The following is a 13,922-nucleotide window of genomic DNA, read 5'->3' on the forward strand; positions in this document are numbered from 1 at the left end:
ATAACCTTTTTGGTCATCTAAAAATGTCTTATTCAGGGTTCGGTTGTGCTTAACTCCAAACTCTTGTGTCACTTCTGGTTGCAAAAAACCAAGACGGTGACGGACAAAATGCAGAACTCAGCAAATCTGTGTATTTTGCCAAATTGGATTTTACGGAAGCCCTGAGAAGCAAGTGAGAATAAAAAAAATCTGGTGATCAAATTACAAAATTATTTGTTGTTGTAATACTCATTTCGGCCACAAGAGGCCCGAAGTGCACCACTAACCCATGTTCTAAATAGCACTAAAATAATTTGTGTTTTCTCTAACGGAAGATTAGCGCAGATTAAAATACATTTCTAGCCAAAAGAAAGACATGATAGTAATGTTACAGTTTAGTCCTATTTAGAACATGGGGTAGTGGTGCACTTCACCCTCTTGTGACCAAAATGAGTATTACAAAAACAAACAATTAAGATCAGACTTAGAAAATGAATCACCATAATTGTTTTTCTCACTTGCCTCTCAGGGCTTCCATAACATCCAGATGATCCTAACAAAAAAAAATTACCTGCCAAAACTTTTTAAGGAACTTAAAAACCTTTTTTCACCTGTTCTTAAGTCAAACACAGGAGAGAAAAGTTTGGATCAGATTTAGCAAATGATCACCAGAATTTTTTTTTTCTCAGTAGCCTCTCAGGGCTTCCGTAGGATCTGGAACAAGATGGAAAAACTTCTGAACCCAAACATACATTTTTCAGTCTACATTTAATACATAATGTCCTGGACTCTCTGTTGAGTATATGTGGCTGTCAGTACACCAGACTGAATATGTATGCGTCTCCCTCCTAATTACAGATATTTACTGGTACGTCCTGCACATCTGTTCGCTCTGTGTTTGTACATGGCGTTTCAGAGAGTTTGTGGGCACAGTGGGACGAAGCCCTGACTCGGTAGGTTTTAACTGAAGCCGTGGCCTTGGTCTGAAGGCCCGGCATCATAAAACCTGAGGAACCAATACTGAAATACAACTTCCATTCACGCAACATGCTGCTACTCCAACTCAGTTACTGGCCCACGGGGGCTTTTTTGAATGGTGTGTGTGTGTGTGTGTGTGTGTGTGTGTGTGTGTGTGTGTGTGTGTGTGAGTGAAAGAAAGTGAAATTGCGGCGCATTTCCATCTCCAGTCACCCCTATGGCGACAAGCGAGCAAGAGAGCCTGACAGAGACAGATAGGTGGCCGCGCCTCCCCTCTATTTAGCGCTCTGTCCCCAACGTGTGTGGGGCTATTTCTCATTTCATTAGTGTGTGTGTGTGTCTGTGTGTAGCTGAAGACCTCCGCCATCCATCTCAATCAGCCCCGTGTCTTAATCTACTGTCTACCTACATTTTGGCCTCTCTCTCTCTCTCTCTCTCTCTCTCTCTCTCTCTCAACGCGAGCACACAGCGAAATGATAAAATTACGTAACAATTAATTCTAAAAACACAATATTCTAGCAAACATTTTATCCCCCAGGTAGGGGAATAAATCTGTCACATTCAGGTGCTGTGAAAATAGCAGCGGTAAATCCCTTTAGAGCATCATTCTCTGCTGCACCCTGTTAACCGAGGCCTTAACTACACTGACACACCATGATAAAACATTTAAGTCACTATTGATTTCCCCTGCCTCTGTGTGTGTGTGTGTGTGTGTGTGTGTGTGTGTGGGTCTCAGATGGCAAAAGGGAAAGGGAGAGGGGGGGGACGTTTTGTAAGTGCCTGAGAAAAATTGAGACAGAGGACGGGGAGAAAAGAGAAATGGGAAAGAGAAAGAAGGGAGAAAGAGAGAGAAATGTGGCTTAGCGGCAACAATAAAGAGATGAACCGGAGAGGAAAAAGGCAGCGAGGGCGACTAGGCAGTGTGTGTGTGTGTGTGTAGAGGGAGGGGGGGGGAGACGGAGGGTAGAAATCTAGCTTCATCACTTCCAAATTGAGGACAGATTCAATTATTTGCAGAAACCACATGGAAATCTCTCCGCATTGTTCCAGCTGGAGCACCAAATTTGGCAGCAATCGCATTGGCGGCATTGGAGGGGCCATTTATCTTGGAGGGGAGAGAGCGTCTCAGGCGTTGTACGTGTATATACATGTGTGTGTGTGTGTGTGCACGTGAGAGCTCATTTATCTTGCGGGGGAATGAGCAAGGGAACGAGGACGCCCCGGGAGGCGACCAGATCATTACCCATCTGGGATCAGAGACAGAGAGAGAGAGAGATTTCACTAACGCTGCCCTGTGCAAAGCCACACATACACTGACACACTGACACACACACACACACACACATGTACTATGTATCAATGTAACGAAAGGAGACAAATCTCATTTTCATTTGGGGACGGAGGGGCACAGAAGCTCCGCAAATACGTGCATTTATAGCGAGCGGAGAGGAGTGAGGCGGGGAATTGTTCCAGCCAGCTGACTGCTTGTTCCACTGCAATCATTCAGCATCTAGTTGGCTCCCCTTTAAATGGATACTTAGATTACGCCGTGTTCTGCTCCGGGTGGCCACTAAGACCTCAGCTGGAACATCACGTAACGACAGGCGCAGCTACATTCAGGCCATAACAAAGTCATAACGTCACATTTTTCTTCGGAAATTCTTAGAATTCAAGGTAGTTCTTGGCAGTGAGCTTTAGGCGAGAGAGAGATGGTTCCCACTAAATGAAATCTTAAGAGATTTATTTAAAAGAAAATATTCCCTTATCAACAATAGTCTGATGTAAGGTATGGGCTGTGGCAGGAAAAAAAAAAGTCTTCAACTGCAGTAAGTGACAGCTCTGTAGAGAAACTTGGACTCACTGATGACGGCTAAAACTGTCCTACACTAAACAAGACTCGGTCAAAACTGAGTATATGTCTGGACCGTGTCCGGTCAGTCTGTGAATTTGTGGCTGAATTGTTACACAAATACTCAGTGGTCATGTCTATAATGTTAAATCCAGCGGCACATGTCCACCAGGTCCGGCGAGGACACTAGGGGACGAGCTGCTCCACTCAACTGGCCGTCAAAGCGGTGACGTACCCAATCGTGGAATGCACCTGATTGGTTATTGGTTTTCTGCTCGCCGTTTCAAACCGGAAAGAACACGGCGGCCTGCTCGTAAACTTTATTCCGTCTAAACAATCCACAAAAAATGTACTTCTGAAAACATTTTAAGCGAGAAATAGTCCATGCCACCGCTGAATCTCCTAGCCTAGTTTGACAGCTTGGTTCAAGTTTCATGAGCCGTGCGCGTTGCGCTGGACGGGCTCATTTGCATAAAGTTGAGATTTTTTCAACTTTATGCAAATACAGACCTTCTCCAACTCGCCGCAACACTCCCACCATGCACTGGGCGACTGCTTCTCCTGCTTTCCATAGGAAATGTAAAGGAAGGAAAGCGTTGAGACGTCACAGATCTGGTGGAAATGTGCCAATGGAGGAGCACTCTTTTTGTAATTTTGAAAGAGTAACGGCCAATGAGGAAACTCTGACACTCGGCCGACCAATGGTGTAACTTTTGCGTTTGTAGGGCTGGCCCTCTGCGGTCCAGCCAAAAAGAAAAGAAGCTATGCAACTATTCTATGCAAACACAGCAGCATCAGTAACATGCCAACTGTGCATGTGTGTGCACGAGTGAATCAATGAGCCCCGTCTGAACGTGTCTCTCTCTCTCTCTCTCTCTCTCTCTCTCTCTCAGACACACACAAAGTAAAACAAGGACGATCACAGCACGGACAGCAACTTATCGAATGCTTCCCCTCGCTCAGCAAACACACGCAGGCTTCTTGCCTTGCAGTGCTGTTTCTGATCAATACACTTCAAGCTGCTCTGCTTATTCACCAGTTATCCCATCTGCTGATATTTAATATGGGGAACACACACACACACACACACTGAGTGCAGATTGATTCATTTAAATGAAGCATTTATCGCGCGCAGCCTTCCCAGAGGTGACGGGGAACATGTATAACACTACTGTATGTGTAAAGCTACAAACATGCATACAGTCACAAACATACAAGTCGGTTATTTCTTTAATAGAAATATTTTTTGTAAATATACATTATAGACCTCCCTGCTTTGCTGATATTCATTTTTTAGGTGTCTAAAATACATTTTGCTGCCGTGCCCGTCCACAGCAGTACATTGCTTTGCTTCTGTGCGGCCACTCCTGTATGTTTCTCCAAACTGGGGGCGTGCCGACCGTCATCTGCTGTAGGTAATACACTGACTATGGATAAGTACCTCATGCAACCCCACTTCAAGAAATCCACACTATCCCTTTAACAATTTGCCTGGGGAAATGCCTTAAGAGGGAAAGGCTAGGAAAATGAGATGAGAGTGGTGATTTTTAGGGGGTGTTCTTGAAGGCACTTCAGGTGGACAAAGGAAATCACTTAAAGGAATAGGGTCTGGGATGGAAGGCAACGAGCAGACTGACCCCCGCTCAGAGTGTGTGTGCGTGTGCATGTAATCGCGGGGGCCAAAAGGACAGGAGAATATGCCAGACATGCAGAAGCAACCAATCAACCAAATCCCTCTTTCTCTTTGCTCGCCTGCCCACCGACGTTTCTCTCTCGCAACGCGCTGACCTCAATTACCCATGCAGGGGACAGGGTGTGTGTGTGAGATTGTTTACTTGTGGCAGAATATGGATGAGGAGATGGAAATGAGTGAATTACAGAGCGCTGGCCTTTCACACACACACAGGCTGTTCTAATGGATAGGGCAGTGTGTCTGCTTGTGAGTGGATGTTTGAAACACAGCTAGGTGAGGGGACTTTTTTTTGTACCGTTCAATCCAGCCTCCAGCTTATATGACATCATTTTAAGAAATTAAGATTAACGCTACGTTCACAGCAAGCACGAAGCAAACTTTTCACGAGGCGCAATCACATACAAAGTCAATGCAAAGAGGCGATTAGACGCAATTTGCGTGCTACCATTTGCTACCGTATTTATGTCTAGATGACGTTATGTTTGGTGTTGATGGAGCAGCTACGATGTTAGCATAGCCTGACACTGATCGTTCCAAACTCCATTCAGAAAACAAGCATTTTAAAAGTTGTTTGCTTGTCGTCTTGCGGACAGACCTGACAAAGCATGAATTCAAACTTTTAACAAATCGGCATTATTATGTAGTTATTTCAGCATCCTTTTGATCCGTTTATTGTAATTGAATCACATAAAAATCTATTTATTTTGGGTTCATACTGCAGTACCGACATGTGGCTTGCTATAATTTTAGAATTCTAGTTGGCTATGTAAATAGGGCTGCCATTTTTTATTTGAAAGTTAAACGTGGAAAAAAATATTCGATATATAATGATCTCCCTAAATGCGGTATTCATAGTTAACAAAGAAAGAATAAAGAAAGCACATTTTTCTCCATGTTTGCAGGGTAGTTAGTGTAATGTTGACCACTCGGTACCATGACGGTAAATTCGTTTTTTTGTCCAACTGGTCAATAAAATGCTCCTCCCCGAGACGGAAGATATAATCAAACAACACAGACACAGTAATCAAGAAACAACATCTGAAATCTAAGTGTTAGCTGTATGAATAACATGTGATGTTCAGTGTCCCAGTGTATGAACACAGTGTGTTGTTAAAGGTGTGTGAGTGTGTGTGTGTGTGGGTGTACTTCAGTGTGAACAAACATGTGCATGTGTTTTCACACTGCTGCCTTGACACTAGTGTGTGCTTCGTGTCTGCCTGTGTCTGTGTCCCCATTAATGATTCTGAGGCAGCTCTGAGCTCTGAGAGAACACAACTGCAGAGAAAAATCAATACCTGGAGAGACCCTCCCTGTCACACACACACGCACACGCGCGTGCACACACACACACACACACACACACACACACACACACACACACACACACACACACACACACACGCACACACACACACACACACACACACACACACACACACACACACACTCGGCAAAAACAGAATCCACACAAAATGCATCATTTATGACCCTCTACAAGTCGACTCTCCCACAAGTAGGAAAACTCATCACAAAGTCATAGAATCACCATGAGAGAGAGAGAGAGAGAGAGAGAGAGAGAGAGAGAGGGAGAGAGAGAGTGATCTGTCTGATACTGTGATGGGAAATGTGACATTTTCTCTCTCACCTTTCACAAATAGATCACGATGTGTGTGTAGGTAGGTGTGTGTATACTGTATATGTGTCACCTACTTTTCGATCTCACTGTTTTTACAGGTGCGCGGGGCGCAGGAGGAAGAGGAGGAGGATGAAGGGGTGCTGGGGTCCGTCTTGCTGCATTCTCCGTTGCTCGTTGAAGGCATCTCTGTAAACACACAAACAGGCGGCGTGGTTAACGCTGGATGAAGGCTCTTCTAGCTGCAATTAAGCCTTCACACACACCTTACTACAAATTTAAAAAACATGATCCAAAATGAAGAGATGTATTGAAATAAATACCCAACATTCTTGGCAAATTATCTCTTGGTGTGATGAGCTATATATATATATATATACTACCTGTAACACTTAAATCCTATAGATACATTTTGGAAAATAAAAATCTTCTTACCGTCGCTTGCCCATTTGGAGAACTCAGGCGTTATTCTGTTAGAAGGCATCCCACCGCTGCAACACAAAGACACAGATGTTGGTATGAATGGAGCCATCATTTAATTTCACTACCAGTAGTTCAGTTAAAGTTCCCATGAAACGGCGAGCAGAGTAGAGGTGTGAATCTTCACTGGTCTCACGATTCGATTACGATTCACGTGTCAACGATTCTCTCGATGCATCTCGACGTATCACATCCCCCAGGCTACTTTTCTTTTTTATCAATTAATACAAGCAGATGAATCTGAATTCCCGTTTTATTTAGAGAGTGTTTGAAATCAAACATCTATATTGATTTCATGGTAACTTTAAGTTAGCATTCTGCTAGTTTGACTGAGCAGCAGTTAAGGCTTCCTACTTGAGCACGGCTCCCCGTAGCGCCTCCCTCTCCCTGGCCTCTCCCTGGTCCTCTCCGGCTCCGGAGCAGGGGATGATGTCGGCCTCGGTGTACTGGGCCTTGCCGTACTCTAAGGTGTCGTCTCCGTCCACGTCTAGGTCGGCGTCGCTGTCCGCCGCGCTCTCCTTGATGCTACACGTGGCAAAACCTGTTCCTGTGAAAATAAATGTGAAGACAATTGTCAACGTGGCGTCCACACAGCAGTGCATTGCTTAGCTTCCGTGCCAGTACTCCTGTCTACTTCTCCAAACTGGGAGCGTGCCGAGCAACATCTAAGTTACTGTTTGTAATACACTGACTATAAGGATGTGTATATACTGTACATGTAGCAGCGTCATCAGGCAGAAACCTACGTCAGGTCGTACTTTGACCAAAATTTCAATGTTCAGATTTGAAGACATAAGGAACACCACTGGGAGGCTAAAGAAGGCTATAAAAAAAAAATAAAAAAATCTAAAAATAATGGACCCGATCTCTATTTATTAAGTGTTTTTGAGAAAAACTTGAAGATCTTAAATTTAGCTCCGTTAAACTTGACTTTTTCCCGACCAATTACGCATCTGCAGATGGGAAAAATATTTGGTCAGAATAGACGAAGGTGAAGAGAGAGACAGACATGGGGTGAACCGATGAAGACTGACACCTCGCCCATCAATCTTTGAGAGACAGAGAGGGAGTGTGTGGGAGTGTGTGTGTGTGTGTGTGTGTGTGTGTGTGTGTGAGTGGCACTTCTATAAACCCAGTGATGAACGCTCAGACAAACCCTTACCGCTGCCTGACTGCTCCCTTCAGCTCCACTTAGCCGCACGGACCGCCTGTGTGTGTGTGTCCGTCACTTAGAGGCGTCTCTTCAGTGTTTGTTTGAGACTGTCTGTCCCTCTGTCACTTAGACCCCGTCTCTCCAACCCCTTGAAGGTGTGTGTGTGTGCGCGTGTGAGTGTGTGTCTACCTGTCACTTACACCGCGTCTATCTAGGTAGGCATGGTGTGTGCGTGTGTGTGTGTGTGCAGGAGTGTGTATGTTACTTACACCCAGCACTTGGAGGTAGGTAGGTGTGTGTACTTGTGTTTCACTTGAGATGTGACTGTGAATGTGTCTGTGTGTGTCTACCAGTGACAGGCCTGACAGCCATCTTATTTACACCTATCCCAATTTCTACAAGCTCTCAGCTGGACTAGTGTGCTGTGTGTGTGTGTGTGTGTGTGTGTGTGTGTGTGTGTGTGTGTGTGTGTGTGACCAGATACGAGCCCGACAGAGTTGACAGCCATCTTATTTAACCCCCCTGTCCCAGTATGTGTGTGTGCGCGAGTGTCGCTACTCAACTTCCTATAACAGTTGGTCTCAGTGCACTACACTGTCTCACTGCACTATGGCGTCTTTGTCAGAGTGCGAATCAGCCGCTAGGGCTCGTCTCCCGAGGATCTTCTGCAGCTGCTTCTCAACTCTGTAACTCATTTCACTCTCTAGAAAAAAAATGAGGAGTGAGGAGAGAGAGAGAGAACATGAGCGCGGAACGAGTGAAAGCCGCTGTGATAAAAACGCGCCACCAATGCTAAGCCATTTTACAACAGGCCCATGGTTTTTAGTGATCAAATAAAAGGGACCTTTTAACTTTTATTTGGTCTCAGCGGCGGAGGAGAACATATGGGGAACAATGGCCACGCGGCGTAAATCTAGCAGCCTGCCGGCTCTGCTCGGCTACCTCAGGGCACGGCAGGAGGCGAACGGAGCACATGTTACATTATACAGTCTGATGGTGAAATGGTTAGACTACATGCGTTTGTTCCTTTCTTGACAGACAGACTCTCTCCTCGCTACTTAGTTTGTTGATTTAGGGGTAAACGCAGAGTTTTCTCTCCCTCAATTACCATCAAACACCTTATTAACCATCGAGTTTACACACACTGCATTCCACACCTGTGTCACCTACAACACTGTGGTGAGATATAGAGTCACAGCTCCAGTCCAGAGATGAGATGGGACCGATGGTCTTTCTGTTGGGACTTTCTGCCTTCTATTTCTGACACAAGCTTAAGCCACAGGGTATGTCAAGCTAGAGAAGGTAGGCACCATTAGGGCCGTCCTTGACCAAAGATTCTCAGCTGACTAACTCTCAATTAGTTGATTTAATCGACAGATATGTAAAAATGAGTTTCTCCACAAAGAATCACACCACTTTAAATCTTGTGTTTACTACAGTTGTGCTCATACGTTTTTGGAAATTAGTCATTCAGCCTGAAAAAAAAGCATAAAAAATGACTAATCGATTAAGAGATCTTAGACCGAAACAACCGATTAGTCAACTAAAAGACTAAACGGGGCAGCCCTAGCAGGTACAAAGATTTGAATGCCACATTCATCCATCAGCTGTGAATCAGTGACCAACAGATGTGAGTGCTTTAGTGTGTGTTGTAATGGTGGTTGGGGGAATAATCTAATCAACTGATCAAACTATAGATCTTGTGGCTACAGTAGTTGGCCACAACGGCTGGTTTCAAGAACGTGTAACATGGACATGTGGGCTCAGAGGATCTGATAACAAGCGACAGTGGAGAGATGACTGGAAGCGTCGGAAGAGAGATGCATCTGCTCGGATTTGAACCGGGGACCTCGCAGTCTCAACCTCTAAGACACGGAAACGCCCCAAAATCATTGCGTTGCCCATCAACTGGGCTTAAGAACTAAGTGGACCTGTGAAGACCTCTAACCCAACAGACTCACATGACTATTTTAAATGTACAGGATTATCAATTAAGTGTCCAAAATACAATACAAATTCAAAACAGCCTGAGCTCTGACATTTTAAACGATCCCCTTAAAGATGGATGTGATGCTGTATTTGTGCATGTACACACTGTGCATGTCTTAGGTGTTTTAACTGTGAGCATATGTGTGGCCTGTTGTGTGTTTGTGTGTGTGTGTGTGTGTGTGTGTGTGTGTGTGTGTGTGTCCCAGTGCTTCTATCTGTCCCTCTAAGCAGTCTTGGCAGGCCAATCTAATCTGGCCAGGGAAAGGTCAGCCCCACTCTAACTGCCTTTCACTCACATTATGCACCGACGCCCCCTCCTCTTTCTTTTCCTCACCTCTCTTCCTATCCCTTTTCCTCACCTTCTTTCCCTCTTTTTGTGTCATCACTCCTTCTTTCTTACCTTTATTCTTATCCCTAACCTATCCCCTTCCCACTCTTTTTTATTTTTCTCTCTACTCATGTATCCCTTGTTCTCTCTCCTGTACCAGTCCCCAGTTCCCCCTCTTTTTCTGTTAGACAGGCATGATCAATACACACACATCCTGGTCTGTCTCATTATCATAACCATCTCCTGAATATCGTTGACTCTTAACATGCTAACTACACATTTTATCCTCCGTGTTACACGCGACATGACAGCGACACCGGAGACACCCAATCTGCATACGTGTCACCGCGACAACACTACAAGTACAGATGTGAAGAGGCAGGCGGGATCAAAGGACTCATCAGGCTGACTGGCGGCCCGGATCAACCAATCGACCGACCTCGGCGACATCCCCGTTACCATAGCAATTATCGGGACCCTCTGAGAAGCAGAGAGGAGGAGAGTCAAAGGTCATCGCACTATCTTTCTGCCATTTACAGGTCAGAGAGAGAGAGAGAGAGAGAGGGAGAGAGATGGGGGAAAGGGACACAGACACAAAGACATGAGACGGCCATCTTTGAAGTCCATTTACAAAGCAGAGATTTCTCCTCTTCCTCAATCCCTCTGGGCCATCTCAACCTGCAATAATCCCCCTCTTCTCCTCCTCTGTCTCTCAGGACGGCCTGATATCAGGCCTCAGGATCTGTCTGCCTGCTTCCCTGTCTGCCTCTCCATCTGTCTGTGGCGAAACTCACAGATCAACTATTTCCTCCAATGCTTGGTAATGTCACTAAAGAAAGCAGGAGTCTAAACACTTGAGAAACAAACAGAACTGAATAGAATGTGTTATATTCAAATCTAATTTGTAGTTTTGGCCATCATTCCTATTGGTAATAACACTGTACTAATCAAGTCAACAGCTAAGATTTTGAAAATTGATTAATCAAACTATTTAAGAATGGCAGATAATTGCTGGTTTCAAATCTCCAATGAAGATTTGCTGCTTTTAGGCCGCTTCGTTGTATCATTTTAAACTTTATATTTGGGGGTTTTGGACTGTTATTGGAGAAAAACGGGCTTTGGGAACTTTATATGGACATTTTAAGAATATTTTAAGTATTCGTTTTAGATAGGGCTGTACCGGATGTCTTTCTTTTTTCTTTTTTTTTACATTAAAAGCTTCCATTGAGCTTTTTGAAGGAAGTCTGTCGTCATATTCGATGACATCATCAGCCTGAATTTGTTTTACATTTATGGTGCTGTTAGATTGCTGCTATACCGCCCTGTTAATACTTACCTCCCTCTGTGTGCGACGAGCGGGAGAGCAAACAGTTTTTTGACGGCAGTGAAAATTCTTTTTCTTTTTGAAAGGCTAAACGCCAAGAAATATGGACTGAAGCAGAACATTTTGGTAGATAAAAACATTTTGTGAATTTTGGAAATTATTACATCTATCTTTTTTCAATAGATGTTGACTTTTGGACTTTACAACGCCCTGGTGTTATTGGAAATATCTGGATCACACGAGTCGGAAACAATCCTGCGCAGCCGCCACTGGAATCTAATTCTACAAATAGTAGAATATAATATTAGTGTAGTCTGATCTTTATCTGTAACTGTGCAGAAATACTGGGTTTAAGCATAATAAATAGACATGCAAAAAAAAAAAAAGATACATGGCATTCAAATGTTGATTTAGAATTTGAATGTCAACGTTATGAATGAATCTTCGAACTATTCGGTCCCTAGTTTTGGAATCAATACCAAAACTCATGTCTCATATTGGTGCTGGTATAAAAACAACTCAAATGACTATCATGAGACATAAAATTATGATGAAAACGTAGTTGTAATAAACCAATTCCTCCCTTAAATATAGACGTTTTAATGTATCCTGTGAAGTTCACAGTAAAAGCTAGTTGCTTTCCAGCTCATAAACCTGAGACTTAGACAGACAGACAGTCCACTAGACAGATAAAGAAAGCTCTCCGTCTGCGCTGTGGGTCCTTTCAACCCGGCTAAGCCGGTGCGAGACACATGGAAGTCTTCCCTCACACAGAGTTGAATCATAAACTGATCTTGTTCGATTTTTTTCCTCCCTCCCTGCCTCCCTCCTCCCCCTTGAAAGGGCCCCGCTCCCTCTGCCTTTCTTCCTTGTGCTCTCAAAGGGAGGGAAGGATGGTGGCACTTCACAGAGGGATAGGCCCTCTCTTCATCCCGCCAGCTGAGGAGACCCCCTGCAACATCTCTATATCCGTCCGGCCGGCCGCTGGCTCTCGAGAGCCTGCTGGATTCAGCGGCGACTGTTAGAACCACTGAGGAGCTTTCAAGACAAAATCCACCTTCTGAGCCGAGTGTGTGTGTGTGTGTGTGTGTGTGTGTGTGTGTGTGTGTGTGTGTGTGCACGTTTCAAGTCTCTCTCCCCAGGCCACCTCAGTTATCTGTGTCACATCACAAGGTGCCCTATTAGAGCGCGGCAGAAGGGTCCTGTGTCTGCTCGCTTAACGACGTGAAAGAGAGACGGGCGGATGGAAGGAGAGTCGGGGAGATGGATGGATGGATGGATGGATGGATGGATGGACAGACGGGTGGGGAAGCCGCCTCCCTCCCCCGCGAGCTCTTCTTTGGCGCGGTTTAGTTGAGATTTCGACATTGATCTGTCTTGTCTCCTCTCTCTCTCTCTCTGGCTCGCAGAGAGGGAGGCAGGTGAGGCTCAGCGTGTGTGTGTTTAACAACGGATCGAACAGGGAGAGGAGGAGGAGGAGGCGAGCAGGAAGAGGGACGGATGAAAGCCGAGGCAGAGCCGAGAGAGTTTGAAAGAGCCTCTTAAGAGACGACAACAACTCTTTACCTCCATCTGTGCACATCTCGATGGTTTGCCTCCGGCTTTCTCCCTCTACATGTTTTACACACAAACACAACTGAGGCCACATTGGGACGCCACTGAGGAGCACAGTTTAAATCATCACTCTGCATTTATTCACACAATTAGGTCAATGGAAAAAAACTGTTTTTGTTTAGAGGCACTTTGGGGCTTCGAGGAAAGGTTCTCCTAGCTGAGACGTAAAAAGACTGAGCCAACAGTGTTATATTTTCTCTGAGGAAGTGGTCTTTATGATTTCAAAAGCAGTGTTACAGACATACTTTGAGTAATTATTTTAATAATTGATTAATCGTTTCTGCTACTTTTCAAACAAAATGTTCTCTGGTTTCAGCCTCTCAAAGAGCACATTTGCTGCTTTTCTTTGTCATATATGACAGTAAATTAAATATCTTTGGGTTTGGGACTTTTGGTCGAACAAAACAAGCAAATAGTAGACATTGTGGGCTCGGAAAAATTGTAAACGGCATTTTTTCGCCGTTTTTTGAACATTTTATAGAATAAATGGAGAAAATAATAGGCAGTTTAACCGATAATGATAATAATTTAGGTTGCAGCTCTATTTGGAAACACAGCCATGTGGTGTAATTGTCATTTGAAAATCTTTTGCACTGTTAACTGTTGTCACTTTGTGAGTGGCATTTTCCACTGTTTGCTGACATTTTATACACTAAATAATGAATCAAAAAAGAAATCAAGTCATTAATAGGTTATAAAAAAATAATCGTTAGCTGCAGCCCTATTTGCATACATTATAAAATCTACATAAATAAGTCAGCTCCTTCTCCTATGAGAGGTCGAGGAGCTGAATCATAGCATAGATGTCCCAAATGTTGCTTTGTGAACCTTACAATGTCATTTTATATCCACTCAGTTAGTTCAGATCTCACATAAACTAAAGGAAGGAGACATCTGAGACA

General features: G+C 44.2%; 1 protein-coding gene across 9 annotated transcripts in view; it reads right to left on the minus strand.

The window, feature by feature from the left end:
- Positions 1–13,922, minus strand: part of rnf220a (ring finger protein 220a) — a 313,964-nt gene that overhangs the window by 15,478 nt on the left and 284,564 nt on the right. For all 9 annotated transcript variants that reach the window (XM_037786674.1, XM_037786677.1, XM_037786675.1 and 6 more), the window contains 3 exons: positions 6,967–7,159; positions 6,568–6,623; positions 6,210–6,321 (listed from right to left, as the gene is read on the minus strand). In XM_037786674.1, coding sequence (XP_037642602.1) covers positions 6,210–6,321; positions 6,568–6,623; positions 6,967–7,159 — 361 coding nt within the window. The remainder of the gene's footprint in view (positions 1–6,209; positions 6,322–6,567; positions 6,624–6,966; positions 7,160–13,922) is intronic.

This window comes from Sebastes umbrosus, chromosome 12 (genome assembly GCF_015220745.1).
Source record: "Sebastes umbrosus isolate fSebUmb1 chromosome 12, fSebUmb1.pri, whole genome shotgun sequence".
Classification (NCBI taxonomy): Eukaryota; Metazoa; Chordata; class Actinopteri; order Perciformes; family Sebastidae; genus Sebastes; species Sebastes umbrosus.